General features: G+C 38.8%; 1 protein-coding gene across 4 annotated transcripts in view; it reads left to right on the top strand.

Moving 5' to 3' along the window:
* Positions 1-19,462, top strand: part of ptprz1a (protein tyrosine phosphatase receptor type Z1a) — a 204,102-nt gene that overhangs the window by 78,245 nt on the left and 106,395 nt on the right. For all 4 annotated transcript variants that reach the window (XM_022211189.2, XM_022211190.2, XM_022211191.2 and 1 more), the window contains exons 3-5: positions 7,766-7,945; positions 10,671-10,822; positions 13,309-13,404. In XM_022211189.2, the coding sequence (XP_022066881.2) occupies positions 7,766-7,945; positions 10,671-10,822; positions 13,309-13,404 (428 nt within the window). The remainder of the gene's footprint in view (positions 1-7,765; positions 7,946-10,670; positions 10,823-13,308; positions 13,405-19,462) is intronic.

The following is a 19,462-nucleotide window of genomic DNA, read 5'->3' on the forward strand; positions in this document are numbered from 1 at the left end:
ATATTGAACTGCCAACCTTCTGATTAGTTGGCAACCTGCTTAGACACCTGAGCCACAGTCACCCAAATGCAAAACTCCAATCATTTCCAATATCTGATGTACAGACTATGGACATGTAGTCAATTTCAGAAAATACTTTAAGTTGACAGGCTCTTTAACATTTTAACTTAAGATTTAAGTAACTATAGGATGAGAGAGATGTTCTGAATGCAATTTCTTTTTTCAAACTCATAAGTTTCTTTTACATTCCAGTGGAGATCACAAAGTTTCCAAATACACCAAGCTGGTATCAGGGAAACATAAATAGAAATACAGCCATGGCCATAAGTTTGGACACAAGTACCATGATGCTTGTGAATCTTAGAAAATACCACAAAATTGTCACTTACAATACAGTACACAACTCCTGAGAACTATATTAAGTTTCATATTCAAAAAAAAACATCAAAAGAGTTTGGTGTCATTTTGTTATTCTTACCAAATTCAGTTGTGAAAGTACTGCATTTTTTTGTTATTTTCTTCTAATATTATGTTTTGGGAACAAAGTTGTTCCAGTTGTTGGAATTTATTGATAATATTATATCCCTTGTTGATTTGTTGCCTAATTAAACTGGTGCTGTCAAAAAATATTAGTTATGTTCTGTAATAGACATCAAAACAGACATAGTAAGTCATGCTGTGTCCAAACTTATGGCCATGGCTGTATAGCACACATGTTTGAGTCTTGGGTTTGAATATCATGTTGCAGCTTTTCATTAAAGCTACAGAATAATTCATACTGTTTATTTTCATTATCATAATGTGGAAAGTTTTTTTTTTTTTACTTTATAGCTACTTGAAGAGGAGTGAAGGTAAACATTTGAGGCTCTGAAGATAAATGTAAATCTATGATTCTTTCAAAAGCACCAAAATGAGTCAAAAGCTTTAAGTCAAATTATTCTTCAAGTCTTAAAACTCACTTTTGTTATTATATGGAGAACCACGTGGCCAAAATGTGTGCAGTAGAGATATACTTTTATCCAACAACAGCTTTCTGTGGTTTTCTTCACACTTTTTGCTACATGCTGCAGATTGTGCTGCACGTAAAACTAAACCCAGTGGTTTAAGGTCAGGTATGTTTACAGCTTGCGCGCGTGTGTGTGTGTGTGTATGTGTGTGAGAGAGAGCGTGCGTGCATGCGTGCGTGCGTCCATTGACATGCTAATTTCCATCCTGACCCAGAAGTCTGTCTGACCTGGTTGGGCTCTTTGTCCTCTGGAGGAGGAAGCTCTAACAGCCAATCACAGTAAAGGCGCAGAGTCATTTATCAACTGATGTACTTGCTCACAACTCAACACCAGCTGGCTGAAACAACACTTAATTAGCACAACAGAGTCGAAATACCAGCAAATATCTGCAAGGTTACTAAGACTGTTCATTAGTCATTTGTACATCTGGGCCATTTTTACTCGAAAAGTCTGTTTCAGAAAAGAAGGAATGTCAATGAAATAGGCTCTTACATAGGTGAACAATCTGTAAGGAATTTCTCATTTGAATGAAGCAATCTTTCTAATGCTGCATTAATAACTAATACATTATGACTTTTATTCTTGGTATGTTGTCTTAGAGATGTTCTTTTACAGCAACATCTAATTTGTAATCACAATGAAAATTATAGAATGAACTGTAACAAACTCAAACAGTAATATATAATTACTGTAAAGGAAGGAGCAGTGATTAAAGCCACCAGTTTCAAGACAGTTATTAGTCATGAATCAAGTTAAATCTCTTATTATGGCATACATAAGAAGAGCTACTGCTGGCCTAGCTCTTAATATGTATGCCAAGAGTCTGTGAACTACAACATAACCCATAATTTGGACATGTAATCTTTATTGTGACGTAGTGGGAAAACTATCTATCAAGTCTTACACATTAAATGAAGCAATATCTGTGATGATGATGTACAAGGTTAGTTTAGTTTTGGCACAAAAATGACTTTAAGTTTAGGAACAACACATGATGTTGTCCCTAAATAACCCTCTTATTTAGGGTTTGAGTCTTGGTCTGTGGCATTTTAAAGAGACTTCCATTGTCAACGTCATGGCAATACCCACTTTGGTTAAATTTATGAAATACAGTGCCTTGTGAAAGTATTCGGCCCCCTTGAACTTTTCAACCTTTCGCCACATTTCAGGCTTCAAACATAAAGATGTAAAATTTTAATTTTTTGTCAAGAATCAACAACAATTGGGACACAATCGTGAAGTGGAATGAAATTTATTGGATATTTTATACTTTTTTAACAAATAAAAAACTGAAAAGTGGGACGTGCAATATTATTCGGCCCCTTTACTTTCAGTGCAGCAAACTCACTCCAGAAGTTCAGTAAGGATCTCTGAATGATCCAGTGTTGTCCTAAATGACTGATGATGATGAATAGAATCCACCTGTGTGTAATCAAGTCTCCGTATAAATGCACCTGCTCTGTGATAGTCTCAGGGTTCTGTTTAAAGTGCAGAGAGCATCATGAAGACCAAGGAACACACCAGACAGGTCCGAGATACTGTTGTTTAAAGCTGGATTTGGATACAAAAAGATTTCCCAAGCTTTAAACATCTCAAGGAGCACTGTGCAAGCAATCATATTGAAATGGAAGGAGTATCAGACCACTGCAAATCTACCAAGACCCGGCCGTCCCTCTAAACTTTCACCTCGAACAAGGAGAAGACTGATCAGAGATGCAGCCAAGAGGCCCATGATCACTCTGGATGAACTGCAGAGATGTACAGCTGAGGTGGGAGAGTCTGTCCATAGGACAGCAATCAGTCGTACACTGCACAAATCTGGCCTTTATGGAAGAGTGGCAAGAAGAAAGCCATTTCTCAAAGATATCCATAAAAAGTCTGGTTTGAAGTTTGCCACAAGCCACCTGGGAGACACACCAAACATGTGGAAGAAGGTGCTCTGGTCAGATGAAACCAAAATCGAACTTTTTGGCCACAATGCAAAATGATATGTTTGGCGTAAAAGCAACACAGCTCATCACCCTGAACACACCATCCCCACTGTCAAACATGGTGGTGGCAGCCTCATGGTTTGGGCCTGCTTTTCTTCAGCAGGGACAGGGAAGATGGTTAAAATTGATGGGAAGACGAATGGAGCCAATACAAGACCATTCTGGAAGAAAACCTGTTGGAGTCTGCAAAAGACCTGAGACTGGGACAGAGATTTATCTTCCAACAGGACAATGATCCAAAACATAAAGCCAAATCTACAATGGAATGGTTCACAAATAAACATATCCAGGTGTTAGAATGGCCAAGTCAAAGTCCAGACCTGAATCCAATCGAGAATCTGTGGGCAGAGCTGAAGACTGCTGTTCACAAACGCTCTCCATCCAACCTCACTGAGCTCGAGCTGTTTTGCAAGGAAGAATGGGCAAGAATTTCAGTCTCTTGATGTGCAAAACTGATAGAGACATACCCCAAGCGACTTGCAGCTGTAATTGCAGCAAAAGGTGGCGCTACAAAGTATTAATGCAAGGGGGTCGAATAATATTGCACGCCCCACTTTTCAGGTTTTTATTTGTTAAAAAAGTTTAAAATATCCAATAAATTTTGTTCCACTTCACGATTGTGTCCCACTTGTTGTTGATTCTTGACAAAAATTTAAAATTTTATATCTTTATGTTTGAAGCCTGAAATGTGGCGAAAGGTTGAAAAGTTCAAGGGGGCCGAATACTTTCGCAAGGCACTGTATAATCCCTCCAGCGAGTTCTGAGTCTACCCCGGGGTCTCCTTCCAGGCAGACGGGCTCGGAAAACCTCCAAAGGAAGCCTCCCTGGAGACATCCGAATCAGATATCCAAACCACCTCAACTGTCTCCTTTCAATGTGAAGAAGCAGGTGCTCCACTCCAAGTTCTCTCTGGATGTCCAAGCTTCTCAGCCTATCTCTGAGGCTAGCTACCCTGTGGAGGAAGCTGATTTCGACCGCTTTTACCCGCAATGTCATTCTTTTGGTCACTACCCAGAGCTCATCAACCTTGGTGAGGGTTGAAACGTAGATGGCCTGGTAAATTGAGAGCTTTGCCTTGTGGTTCAGCTCCCTCTTCATCACGACGGTCCGGTACAATGCCCTCATTACTGCTGTCACACCAATCCACCTGTCCATCGCTCACTTCATTTTCCCATCACTTGTGAACAAGACCCAGAGATACTTACATTCCTTTGTTTGGGGAAGCAACTTCCTTCCAACCCGGAGACAGCAGTCCACCAGTTTCTGGCAGAGAACCATAACCTTGGAGGTGCTGATCCGCATCCCTGCCGCTTCACACTCAACTGCAAACTGCTCCAGTGCATGCTGAAGACCATGGTCTGATGAAGCCAACAGAACCATATCACAAAACAGCAGCTTCCAGCGAGTGTTTTGTCTTCTAAAAAATATAACATTCATTGAATAAAGTGGGGCTGCACAGTGAAGTAGTGGTTAGCACTTTCGCCTTGCAGCAAGAAGATCCCTGGTTCAAATCCCGGGGTGGGCCTGGGATCTTTCTGCATGGAGTTTGCATGTTCTCCCTGTGCATGCGTGGGCTTTCTCCGGGCACTCCAGCTTCCTCCCACAGTCCAAATATATGCTGAGGTTAATTGACTATTCTAAATTGCCTGTAGGTGTGAATGCGAGAGTGATTGTTTGTCTGTATATGTAGCCCTGTGACAGACTGGCCACCTGTCCAGGGTGTCCCCTGCCTTCGCCCGAGTTAGCTGGGATAGGCTCCAGCACCCCCCACGACCCTAGTGAGGATAAAGCGGTGTATAGAGAATGGATGGATGAATAAAGTGAGTAACATAGAGTGGATGTGAACAAATCCTAAGCAGTCATGGCAGCAGGATGTGTGAGCAAAAATGTAGTTTTTTTGGTTGAATCTCACATGCTGCTTTGTTCATTTTTCCAATAAAAGTGAAACAAAAGGCCTGAGGTTGTACATCAGTTGGACGTGAATATGAGCTGCTAGATTAAATCTATTCGGTTCAGTTTGAGGTGCAGCAGAGGCACTCTTCTGTGAGGGATAATTTGTATTCCTGGCTGTAACACTTTCCATACTGTATTTTTGTCATCCATCATGTCAGCATGCTCTTTGTGTGTGAAAGCACAGGGGAAACTTGATACTGAACTCTTTTCTTTGAGCAGCAGTTGTTAGCAGAACGCTGCAGGCAGTATTTCAGAAAACTCTGCTTGAAGATTGAAAAATATTGGGCTTTGACCAAAAGCCAAATGGTCCTTACTGTGTCAGTATTAAGCTTTGCAAAGACTACTTTGTCAGTGGTATCTCTACAAAACAACAATCAAATCCCTATTGGGTTTTAAAGCAATGTACCACAATGTATAGTACAGTGTTGAAGATGTAAGGACTACAAAATGGTCCAACTTTGTAAGATTTTCAAAGAACATCAATCAAGCTGTAAGAGAAAACATCTGATGTTAATGTTGAAGCCAGAGTGCATCAGAACAGCGGGATGCTTTTAGTCCGTTAGCTCATAGCTAGCTGTCTAGCAGGACACTTGTAAGTGGTAGTTGCACAATGAGTTAGAAAGAGAAGCCTACACTTCATCAGTCATTTGGTCTCAGCTTCCTGCATTTGGGAATATTTTCCAGTCCCACTGCAGGAGCAGGGCTGTAAACATTATCCAAGACTCTTCACATCCAGGCCACCATCCCATCCAACTGCTTGCCTCTGGCAGACATTACAGGACAAATAAATGACAGACGACAAGACTCTGAAAAACATCTTCTTCTCCCAAGGTGTTCTGTCAGTGAACATGACCCAAGGCCCCCAAGTGACATAAACTCATTGTCCGACTGGTAACTGTACAATTTTAAAAATGTGCCTTGAAAAACTGTAAAACTGTATATTCATGACCCGGTGTTGCAAATATTGCTACTGTCTGATGCATTTGCACCTTTTATACTCTGTTCTAGTTTTCTATTTTATTTTCACATTGCAGCTTATTTAATACTTATGTTCTGTTTGTTTTTTTAGTTGTCTTCAATGTTTTATGGCTTATAAGCACTATCCAAATTCTCCTGTGTTGTTATGTGTCCTCAGTATAATGACAATTAAAGCTACTACTACTACTGCTAGTGATGACACAATGTGTTACAGTACAACAATTTCTATGAGGGTGACAAAGCAAAATCAAAGCCAACTTTTCTTTCATACCACTGTACAGTTTGTTTAAATTAAAGTTTCTCTTACCACTGTTTTCTTGTTGTTCTGCTGTCAAAATAAGACAAAATCTGAAAAAAAGAGACTTTACAAGCAACAATTAAAATTGGATTCTAGAAAGTCATACATATACATAGTAAATACTAAAATGAATTGCTATCATTTAAATAATCACACCAAAGTTTAACTTGTGAAAACAGTAGCAGTTACACTGTGCATACAGTGGTATGAAAAAGTATTTGTCCCCTACAGATCTTCTATTTTTGCAAATTTTAATATAAGATGAAGGTAACTTAAGAAAACTCAACATGTATTTTTTAAAATCTTGATTTTATTCATTAAAAGAAAAATGCTGTCAAGCCCCACCTTACTTTATGTGAAGCAGTAATAAGAACCAATCTACCAAATAACCAAATTCATTTGGCAGTTGGGTTAAGTTTCACCAGCCACATTCATGTATGATTCCTGGCAGGCTTGTTGAATCTAAACATCACTAAATTGAAATGTCTGGCATTGTGAAGTAGCTAAAGAATCTTAAGAAAGAGCACATGATACCACGTTCTAAAGACATTAAAAAACAGATGCAAAACAGAGTCAGTGACATGTATCAGTTTGGAAAGAGCTACAAACCCATTGCTGAGGCTCAGGGACTCCAGTGAACCACAGTAAGGGACATTATCCATAAATGGAGAAAACATGGAACAGTGGTGAACCTTTCCAAGAGTGGCAGGTCTACCAACATTTCTCCGAGTGTGTGTCACTATCTAATCCAGGAGGTCACAAAAGAACCCACACGGACATCAAAAGAACTGCAGACCTCACTGGCCTCAGTTATGGTCCAGCTACAATAAGGAAGACACTGGGAGAAAATAGCACTCATGGGAGAGCTGCAAGGATCAAACCACTCCTTACCAAAAGAACATAGAGGTTTGTCCATCATTTGCAAAACAAATATCTGAATGAACTCAGGACTTTTGGAATATCATCCTGTGGACTGATAAGTCAAATGTGGAACTTTTTGGAAAAGGTATTGCCTCATGCGGTGTCTTGGGGTTAGTGGTGGACAGGTTCCACCAAAATCTTCCAGATGTGTATACTGTGTTGTAACTTGTGAAGGTGATGGCATGTAAATTACATCATTTTCATCAAACCATTTGATGAGCATTCAGTCCTCTATTGTAGCATTTGCATTCATTTGTTTCTCCGCTCATTTGTCTGGGTTTTTCCTTCACAGCTGTCACTGGTTTTGCTTAATTTCAAGAAAAATCTTGAAAATTTTTTGCCTTCAGAGACAAAAGGTCTTCATTATCATATTTATCGTTTATTACTCTGAGTGTGTTTTGGTGCTTGAAGAGACCTGTCAGATTGTATAGACAGCTGCGGGTCTGGAAATGTTTGAATGATAATTAAAACTTGTTTTGTACTGTCCTTTTAACAATTCTTGTGCTAATTGATTGTCCTCTGGGTAGAATTTTCTCACCAGATCAGGGTTTCTGACCAGCACCTACATGGTCCAGCAACTGTTGTTTCTGAACACTTGTTCTCTGTCTGCCCTCTAGGAACATTAAACCAAAACAACTGGGCCAAGAAGTTTCCATCCTGTAGCAATGCCAAGCAGTCTCCTATTAACATCGAGGAGAACCTGGCTCAGGTGAAACTGCAGTACCAGAAGTTGAGATTTGATGGCTGGGAAAGTCTGACAACTGACAGAACAACCATCAAGAATGATGGCAAGACCGGTAAGAACAGTCATCTTTTGTTCTGAAGTTGTGACTGTGGTTGCTGTATGAAGACCATTGCTTTAGGATTGGCAATGTCTGTCTGTATGTCCTCCACCTTGTTCCAGTGTGAAAAAAAACTCATGGTGGTGCTACTTGACCTGACTTGTTGGTATCATTTGATGAAAAATCAAAGGATCATCCAAAATAATGACAATTAATCCTCTGGGAATCATATCTACTCAGCAGTTTTTGAGATATGCTATAATATACAAATAAGAATTAGAAACATCTTTCTCGTGGTGGTGTGAACATAAAAATCTGTCACCAAAGCCAGTAGGTTTTGTCTTTAAAACTTCTCATTTGACTGTATACAGTGGTTATTGAGGTGTTTCACGCTGGAATAAAGTGGAGACAGACAAACCTACATTGCCATTCTTAGAGCAATACCCTTGACCACAGCAACCATAGCCACATCTTTACAATAACAGGTTGTAAGGCACTGAAAATCCAACCTCAGAAAATCTCACAATCAGAAGTGATTTTTGACACTGTTGGACAGCGTGTCTTAATACCCAGTTCAGAGAGACCATAACCTGTTTCCCACCTGTGTTTCTCCATGATTTCGTACATTTTCAAATTGATTTTTAATGTACATTTTAGGATTTGAAGATCCTAATTGTAAACAGAAATTAATATAAAATGAAGAGATTTCTTTTCCTGCTATTCCTATAATGCTTAGTGTTTTCTTTTAATGACAGAATAGGCATCTACAGCCATTTTAAGCCTATGTTTGTCAATTAATCGATCATTTTAAAAAGGTTTAGCCAAAAACATCGGCATACGCTACCATTTATCAAACTCCAGCCCAGTCTTTCCTTCTGTCCTTCCTTTCTTCCTTCCTTAACCTTCTGTTTTTTTGAATGGAAATTTCTCGCAGATAGAGACAGAGTGATAGGACCTTTTCTCAGACAGTGGTGTCCTGTTGTAAAGGATGCAGTTACCAATTTCTCATTTGACAGGATTGGGAGCCTTTTTTGGATTTCCTTTTTTTAAGTAGTGTGAAACACAATAAGCTGCAGTCTGCTTTCAAGGTAATTGTTAAGTGAAATTGTAGACAAGAGGGATCCCATCTCGCCTTTTGAAAAGCTCCCAACAGACGAGTCCAGCACTTCTTAGCAACTGGACTCTCGGAAAAATAAGAAGCACTTTGTTGTAGTTGTTGTTCAGTTGCCAGCTGCACCAAAGACTTTAATTAATGGAGATGTTTGGTGAACAGTCTGAGCAGGGATAAGGCTGATAGTACTTAAACCTGTTTTTATGAGCTCAGAAGTAAGTTCAAGACACACTTTTTATAAAGTTGTCAGGTGGTCATCTGTATACCCTAGTGCAAATGTAGGATGCCAGTTTTAGAAAAAAAACAGTGATGGATGGTGCTTTTGATATAGTGCAAATAAGCTTTTCAACAGGCCTGAATCAACAACAAGTAGAGTCAATATTTACCTTCCCTTGGGGGGAAGTTAAATTTTAGACAGGATTGAAATAAAATGTAACGGCTGATGAGACCCACACAGACCTCAGACAGCAGAGAATATACGAATGGAGCCAGCAGCATGCAGATCAAAGTGCTACAATGAATAAAAGTGTACCAAAAGCAAGCACGGTCCTTATTGTGTCATTGTTAAGCTTTGCAAAAACTAAACTTTGTCAGTGCATTCACATAAAAAGTAGGTGGTATCTCTACAAAACAAAAGTCAAATCCCTAATGGGTTTTTTAAGCACTGTGCTACAATGTATAGTAATGTACAAAATGCCAAAACGTTCAGTTGTTGTGTAAATGTATTTGTCCTGGAAGATGTAAGGACTACAAAATGGTCCATCTTTGTGAGATTTTCAAAGAACATTTTGATCCTTGAGGAGACTTTTTGTCAAGTCAAACAAAGACCAACCTTAAGAGGATCACCTGTGATGGTCCAGTAGAGGTGTTGCTGAGGTAATACATAGTGTACAACCTCTCATCTTTGATCCTCTGTACATTTATAATCCATGCTTTTCTGTGAGAGTTAAAGCTGTAGTCTTTAAAACTTTAGAAACAGTAAGCTGTTTTGATTTGGCTGTGTGCAGATGATGAAACAAATTGAGATGTCAAAAACATTTCAAAACTGGAAAAGAGAGAATGTAGTACTCCATCAGGGCTGTTCATTCTCGCATATGGCATTGTCAGAAATGCATTTTTTTATTATTATTTTTTTTAGAAATGCAGCAATTGTTTATTAGTTATTGATTATCAGAAATCACAGCAACATAGAATGTGGAAATTTAATATAGATGTACCCACAAACAAAATGACCTTGCACTGAGCACAGGAGTGTGTTATGCATGTGTATGTTATGTACGTATACCGAATTGCACGACCTAAATATCACTGGGAAAATCCAATCACTTGGTCCTTGTGTCATTTCTGATCTTCCTTGAAAATTTCATCCAAATCCGTTTTTGAGCAATGTTGCTAACACACGGACAAACAGCTGCACAGACAGACAGACAGACAGACAAACGTACGGTGATCATCACATACTATAACTCCGCTGTTCCTTGGTGGAGTAATAACTTATTTTACATACATTCATTTCATGTAATGTTGAGGTGCATTTAGAAAATAAATAATAATAATAATAATAATAATAATACAATAGCCTAAAATGTGTACTTTCTAAGCTCAAGACTTTATATTATCTGTTGTCAGTGGCCGTTGATGTGGATGGAGAGTTCTATGTCAGTGGAGGGGCTCTCAGGTCAAGGTTCAAGGTAGGACGCATCACCTTCCACTGGGGGCCCTGCAATGCCTCATTGGATGGCTCAGAGCACAGTCTGGATGGAGTCAAATACCCTCTAGAGGTGAGACATCTCAAACGGTATGTACGTAATGTCTGACATTAAATGTTACGTCACATCAAGTCCGTGTGACATAAGGAGGTTTAAATAAATATAAAACATTCTGCTGTTACTTGTTCTGCTCTTTGATAGTTTTTTCTATTGCAACACTTATTTAATACTTGGATTTCTTAATACCTTTCCTCTGCACAAGGTTTCTGCCAGTTTCACCAATTTCAGTTCACTTTTCATTATATATAATACCTACTGGAAAGTAATTTAACCCCCTGAAACTCAAGCATTAATGTAATTGATGTGACTATATTTTTCTCCTTTCTTTCCTTCATTTTAATTTTTTTAATTTTTCAAGATTTTGTGAAAATGTTGCAAAAATGCAGCAGCGGGTCTTTGTGTATACAAATATTACCACTTTATTTTTTAATGAAGATTAGGCATTGATGATCTAATAATATCAAAATATGTATCTTAAAATGAATTTTATTGATATGAAATAGTTGAATATGGCAAAATAAAATCTGAATTTACTCAATAACTCCAAACTGTAATCGCAATCCATGCTAAAATCAGTCCCTCCAGGATTTCGCGGGTGTTTTTCGTGATTGTTGTGGCCAAAAATGCCTGAATTCGCGGCAGCTTTTCTAAAAAATTGCGATAAAAGTTGCAATGTTTTAAGCTTATTTGTTGTGATAAAATTGCGGGAGACAAGTGACAATTGCTAAAAAGCTGCATTTTTTTCCAGCTTGTAGAACATGTTTCAACACTGTAATTGACAATATTTTTTCCGAAATTAATTATTTAACATTCCAACCCATTTCCACAAAAGCTGGCACACCATGGTGGGACATTAGCAGCAGCCTGATACTGGTTTAATATGACGTGACCTAACTATGCAGGGGGCGACAGGAATTGATGGGACTCAGAAACACCCCCACAATTTAATCAGACGCAGTGCCGCTATGAATCCTTAACAAATCCGTGGATCCAAAGTTTATGCCGTATCACTGTCGAAGTCTAATCATCTGGTCCTTGTGTCATTTCTGACCCTGAAAACTTTATTTAAATCCCTGAGTCCGTTTTTGAGTGATGTTGGTAACAGAGGAAGGATTTACACACGCGGATCGTCACATAACTCCGCCGTGTTCTTTGGTGGAATAATTAATCTAATTTACTTCATTCTTTCAGTGTTCTAACGGATCTGGATGCAACAGTTTCCATCATGGTGATTTGTCTGGTCTGTTGTCCGCTCATTTCAGCCGTTCTAATATGTTTCGTGTTTAAAAAAAAAGTGTGTATCAATCGATGATTTTTTTTCTTTTTTTGTATTCCACCACAATATTGTATGGTTGTAAAACAGTTTAGCTCCGCTTCGGTGAAGAACATCAGTGAATTAATTGTTTATCACAGTCTTCAGCAGTAATTTTTGTTGGTAAACGAGAGACATTAGTGTCGCACATGTCTGCATCTTCAAACCATAAACAAGAAGTAAATTCGGTGACATACGTGCATTACGTTTGCACTGGGAGCTGCTATGATTGGTGGAACTCACGGGAAATTGCTGCAAAGTTGTGGCAATTGGACAAAATTGCAAGGCCGCGCAAAATTCGCGAAGATTGGTTGATTTCATGTGAATTCGCGCAATTGCAACATCGCAAATTCCTGGAGGGACTGTAAAATGGGCTTCCACACAATAAAAAACGGTAAGAAAATTATATTATTACAACTTGCAAAAGTGGAATTTTATTACACTAGTCCTCTACAATTTGTTCATATTTACGTAATGAACATCAGAATGATTTCTGATGTCTGAGGACTCTTAATTGGTGGATGGCATTCATCTTTGCCTCTCCTTATATGTTAAACTGAAGGAGGCAGTTTCTTTGATCTGTGAAGCACAAACTAGGGACTTAACTAAATTTTTAAGCTCAGCAGATTACCTGGAAAAACACAAAGTCAAACTGATTAAAAGACGTGACTGTCTAAAATAGTAGCTGTTTGCCAAAACTATGCAGACTGCCCACACTCCTAAAAAGAAGAGGCACAACAGTTGATTGATCATTGATACCATTAAGTCGCAGAACACATTAAGAAAAACACACACAAAAAAAATACTGGTATACACATATCAGCCACAACATTAAAACTACTGGCAGGTATGTGAATAACACAGACCATCTTGCTACAATTTTAAGGATCTGCTGCTGTCTTGTTGCTTGATACCAAAACACACCTTCAGAAGTCTGTGGAGTTCAGGCCTCTGCAGGTCAGAGCTGTTTTGGCAATACAAGGGGAGCTGCACAATATCAGGCAGGTGGTTTTAATGTTGTGGCTGAAAGTTGTGTGCTGTATTAAATTGCCTTTAAAAAAAACTAAAGTGGCTGCAATCCTTGATAACATTTAAAAGCTTTAAAAAAAGAACATCAGTTTCTGACTTGAATGATTTAAGTTGACTCGACTTACTGGTCTTAACATATGTCTGTTTTCTCCCATAGATGCAGATCTACTGTTATGAGGCACATCGGTTTGGTTCCTTAGATGAAACCATCAAGGCCGGAGGCAGAATCACAGCACTCGCTGTGCTGTTTGAGGTGGGTTTTTTTTTTTTTTTTTTGTGCATCGCAGCACAGATGATCATGTTCTACTGATACTTTGATCAGGCTCAGTTTATAAACTTAGATTGCTTGCATCCCAAGCCAGTGTAATATGAATACCCACTCCACGCATGACATATTAGAGCAAGGACCAACTACGGGCTTGAAGAGTAATAAGTAATATTGGTTTCCTTGGCTTTAAAAATAAAAAAGCTATCAAAAAGGGAAGAAAATAATGTACCGAACCAGGATCAAAGCTTTGAGGTAACCTAAGTCATCTGTTCAAGACTATTTATTCTCTCTAACTGCCTCTTTCTATGTGTATGTTTTTTTAAATCTCTATGTATGTTTAGTCTGTAATCCTTTTGTATGGTTTTTATCTGTTCTGCTGTATTTTTTTTATGTAAAGTGACCTTGGGTATCAAGAAAACTAGCTTTAATAGAGTAAATAGTTAGCCACGTTAAACTGATTTAACAAAGCATTAACTATCCTGAACTAAAATGTAGTAAAGGCTAAACTAGACTGTCATGAACCAGACTGTTCCTGCTAATTTAACTAACTGGCTAAACTAACCCAAACAGTTAAAAAAAATTAAATGTGTTTCTTGGTAACCCAAACCATCCTAGCTTTCTCAAACGATCGATTAGCTAAACCAATCTAGACTGTTTTGCCAGCTTATACAAGAGTAACCAAACTGTGTAACACCAAACTAATGGTAAGTTATCATGCATATCTAAATGTTTTTAGCTGAAAGTTAAATTTTCTTTTTTAGAGGTTGTTTTAGCTGTTTGGACTGCTAGCTAATGTAGGTCAAAGGCTATCACTCTGAAATGATAGTTAAATACTCTCTGAATATCAGTGACGTGCGGTGAGGTTCATGGCTGGTGAGGCACTGACTCCTCAAGAGTCAGATTTACGATTGTAAGAACTGGAAAAAAAGCATCTTATTTCACTATTCATCCAACAGCATGCAACTACCGATAATGCTTCATATCCCATCAGCATTCCTCTTTCAATTACACTCACAAACCATCCATCCATCCTCTATACACCGCTTTATCCTCACTAGGGTCGCGGGGGGTGCTGGAGCCTATCCCAGCTAACTCGAGCGAAGGCAGGGGACACCCTGGACAGATCGCCAGCCCGTCGCAGGGCTACATATACAGACAAACAATCACACTCACATTCACACCTACGGGCAATTTAGAATAATCACTTAACCTCAGCATATTTTTGGACTGTGGGAGGAAGCCGGAGTGCCCGGAGAAAACCCACGCATGCACAGGGAGAACATGCAAACTCCATGCAGAAAGATCCCACTGTGCAGCCCTTAAGCAATTCATATATGCTGTAAACAATTTAAAGTACAGAGATGTGTGTAGACCTACTAGCTTGACGCCGACTTTGAATTGCCTCTGTTGAAGACAGCACTGCAGCGACAAAGCACCTGCCAGCTTGCGTACGCCCCCTTGAGTTGAGGCAGAGTACTGAGTGCCTCACCTGCTGACTTTTCTCTGCACTTTATTGTGCGATCAGCAGGAATAGTTCTGTCACACATACATAAAAGACATTACACAGACTGCAGAAAGTCATGGTGTATCACGAATATTTCTGTAAAATTCATATTGGCGATATGCTGAGGAACAGAAACGGGCACACGTCATGCAACCCAGTTTGTATTGGATCATGCAGTCAGACGTGAGGCACAGTTTGCCCCTGCCTCACCCGGGCTTTCTGCCCTAGATTTGATCGGAAAAACTCAAATTCGGCAATTTTTACTCAATAAAATGTGAGAAATGTGTAGTCATACTGCAAATGCGTTTTTAACACAGATCAGTGGAAAATATTAATATTTATTTATGTACACTTTCTTTTTTCTTTTTTTTGTCATGATGACAGGTGAGGCTGTGCCTCACCTGCCTCCCCTGACCGCACGTCACTGCTGAATATACACTACTGCTGAAAATTTTGGGGTCACTCAGATAATTTCATGTTTCCATGAAAACTCACGCTTTTATTCATGTGCTAACATAACTGCACAAGTGTTTTCGAGTCATTAATTAGCATTTCAACACCATTAGCTAACACAATGTACCATTAGAACGCTGGAAATGGACCTCAGTACCCCTATGTAGAAATTCCTTTAAAATTCAGTCATTTCCAGCTAGAACAGTCATTTACCACATTAACAATGTCTAGACTGTATTTTGATTAGTTTAATGTTATCTTCATTCAAAAAACTGCTTTTTTCAAAAATAAGGACATGTCTAAATGACCCCAGACTTTTGAACGATGGTGTACAACATGGTAAGATTTGTGTGGTCTGTGTATTACAGTTTTTTGTTTTGTTGAATTTTTTTTTATTTTTTTTATTTTTTACTCTCAGTAAGAGACAAGAGTCTTTTCTGGTACACAACAAAATTTTATGGTTGGTACTCATTTCACAAATGTTAGAAAACAAGACAAATCTTACATATGATAACATTACAAGTTTAATGCAGATTAAAAAACAGAATATGACTTTGACAATGGTGACTTTTGGTTGTGGATGAAAAAAGTTAGAGGGAATATCTAAAAGTCTTGTCTTGATACCTTCAGTATTTTATAATAATACCTGAGTGAATGCACGGTTAGCTTCATGTTGTTGGCTCAGGATCACTGCCATGCTGTCTGTGTTTTCATGTTCAGTGTCAGGGTTTGTACAAAGCATCATGCATACTTTCTGTCTTTTCCGGCGCTCTGCTTTCTGCAGTCGTGTTGCCTCCAGTCACATTGGCATGTTCGAACTGTCAAAGGCCAGAATGAAACAAAACTCAGAACATGTCTCATGTGAAGCTGCAGGCTCTGTGTATGTTTGTGTTTCGGCTGGTTGGGTGGTGAAACTACCAGCTAACACAAATAAGCTGGTAAATTTTGTTTTTTGTGCTCTGCCAGCTGCTTTGGCAGGTAACTGGGTCATTGTTTGGTCTTTTTTGGAATATCCGAAATTCATGTTAAGGCGAGTCTGGAGGTTGTGTTGGTGAAGATATTTTGTGACCTTAAATGCCTGGTTTGAATCTGAGCTGAAAGCCTTATCTCATCCCATCTTCTCCTGTTGCAATTTCTGTCTACATTTTGAAATAGATAACACTTTAAACTGTTTATGTAAACTAAAAAATTATTGTTATCATTGTTCTACTTTTGTTTCGGTGAACATTTAGAGAGTGGCCAGATTTTACACTCATTAACCTCTCTGTAGTAGAGGTTAATGTAAATGGTTCCATTTCCCAGAGAAGAGCTTACTTTAAAAATGTGAAGCATTTCTCTTCAGCAATTTTCCAGTGACTGTTCCTGAAGGATTTGAGTATGCAGAATCCATTTTTGGAATAGGCCAGATGACTTTTTGTGTTGTTTGTGAGTTATAAATCATTATTCAAAATGGCAGCTGTGCGACCAATAAGGCTTTATTACAAAGAAAATTATCCAAGAACCACCCATTAACTCAACAATTTTGAGTACAATTATACACATCCAAACAAAAACACATATATTTCGAGAAAATAATTTGACTTTTTCATTTTTTTGGATTCTTCAGGATTTTGTGATAACATTGCAAAATTGCAACAGCAGGTCTTGGTGTAAACAAATATTACCCCCTTATTTTTAACAAAGTCCACAGATGATTAGGCATTGATGAAATTGTTCCAAAAGACAGAGCTAGGGGGTCAGTGGAAGACAACCGTGTTGTTTGAACTTGGAATGTGGTATGTCTTACAGTATTAATATTTTCCCAAAAAAATATTGCAGTTTTGCAATATTTGTGGGGTGTTGGGATATGTAGTGTTTGCTGGATCTTTTCCTGTTGCATGGGTGCATATTTTTTAATGATAATTTTACATTTTAGACTACTGCACAAGAAAAATATTACTATGTATGTTGTAATACCGTTGGGCTCTAAAGTTGCATTTGATCCATTGGCCATGTTTTTACGTCTGTTGCCAAGGGCAACTTAGGCAAAATTTAGCTTGGCATATTCATGAAATCAGTTAACCACACCATCAACGTAAAAAAAAAAATGCAATATACCATAAGCTGAAGAGAAATGCCTTGGGATGTCTGCTTTTTAGAAAATGGAACCAGTCTTTAATTAATATTCATTGAAATATTTGATGAATGTAACAAAGTATTTGTGTCAAGGCTGAAATTATAAATTATTAAATTATACAGCTAGAACAACATGAAAAACTGAACTAACAGATAATAATAATAATAATTAGTTAAAGTAATAAATAAATGGTTGAAATACAGTGGGTACGGAAAGTATTCAGACCCCTTGAAATTTCTCACTCTGTGTCATTGCAGCCATTTTCCAAAATCAAAAAAGTTCATTTTATTTCATATTAATGTACACTCAGCACCCCATCTTGACGGAAAAAAACAGAAATGCAGAAATTTTTGCAAATTTATTAAAAAAGAAAAACTGAAACACCACATGGTCATAAGTATTCAGACCCTTTGCAGCGACATTCAGATTTAACTCACATGCTGTCCATTTCTTCTGATCCTCCTCAAGATGGTTCTGCTTCTTTATTGGAGTTCAGATGTGTTTAATTAAACTGATTGGACTTGATTAGGAAAGGCACACACCTGTCTATATAAGACCTTACAGCTCACAGTGCATGTCAGAGCAAATGAGAATCATGAGGTCGAAGGAACTGCCCAAGGAGCTCAGAGACAGAATTGTGGCAAGGCACAGATCTGGCCAAGGCTTTCTGCAGCACTCAAGGTTCCTAAGAGCACAGTGGCCTCCATAATCCTCAAATGGAAGAAGTTTGGGATGACCACAACTCTTCCTCGACCTGGCCATCCAGCCAAACTGAGCAATCGTGGGAGAAGAGCCTTGGTGAGAGAGGTAAAGAAGAACCCAAAGATCACTGTGGCTGAGCTCCAGAGATGCAGTCGGGAGATAGGAGAAAGTTCCACAAAGTCAAATATCACTGCAGCCCTCCACCAGTCGAGGCTTTATGGCAGAGTGGCCCAACGGAAGCCTCTCCTCAGTGCAAGACACATGAAAGCCCGCATAGAGTTTGCCAAAAAACACATGAAGGACTCCCAGACTATGAGAAATAAGATTCTCTGGTCTGATGAGGCCCAGATTGAACTTTCTGGTGTTAATTCTAAGCTGTATGTGTGGAGAAAAGCAGGCACTGCTCATCACCTGCCCAATACAATCCCTACAGTGAAACATGGTGGTGGGAGCATCATGTTGTGGAGGTGTTTTTCAGCTGCAGGGACAGGACGACTGGTTGCAATTGAAGGAAGGATGAATGCGGCCAAGTACAGAGATATCCTGGAGGAAAACCTCTTCCAGAGTGCTCAGGACCTCAGACTGGGCCGGAGGTTCACCTTTCAACAGGACAATGACCCTAAGCACACAGCTACAATAACAAAGGAGTGACTTCAGAACAACTCTGTGACCGTTCTTGACTGGCCCAACCAGAGCCCTGACCTAAACCCAATTGAGCATCTCTGGAGAGACCTCAAAATGACTGTCCACCAACGTTCACCATCCAACCTGACAGAACTGGAGAGGATCTGCAAGGAAGAATGGCAGAGGATCCCCAAATCCAGGTGTGAAAAACTTGTTGCGTCATTCCCAAAAAGACTCATGGCTGTACTAGCTGAAAAGGGTGCTTCTACTCAATACTGAGCACAGGGTCTGAATACTTATGACCATGTGATATTTCAGGTTTTCTTTTTTAATAAATTTGCAAAAATTTCTACATTTCTGTTTTTTTTTTTTTTTTTTTAAGGGATCTGAATACTTTCCATACCCACTGTAGGTGTTGTAGGAGACACTACGTAATATGATTTGATTAATTGCACTCATTTATTAGGGCACCACCCTAGATTCCTAGGGAATTAATTAGTTAAAAATTAATTAATGTAAATTTGATCAGTTGATCAGTCTCATATCAAAGGTCTAGAATTCTCGGAAAAAGGGACCCACGTTCTCACAAAATGAAACACTCAAAACTGTAATTTGGTATAAATGAAAGCATTTATTTGCTATTC

Source organism: Acanthochromis polyacanthus, chromosome 8 (genome assembly GCF_021347895.1).
Source record: "Acanthochromis polyacanthus isolate Apoly-LR-REF ecotype Palm Island chromosome 8, KAUST_Apoly_ChrSc, whole genome shotgun sequence".
Classification (NCBI taxonomy): Eukaryota; Metazoa; Chordata; class Actinopteri; family Pomacentridae; genus Acanthochromis; species Acanthochromis polyacanthus.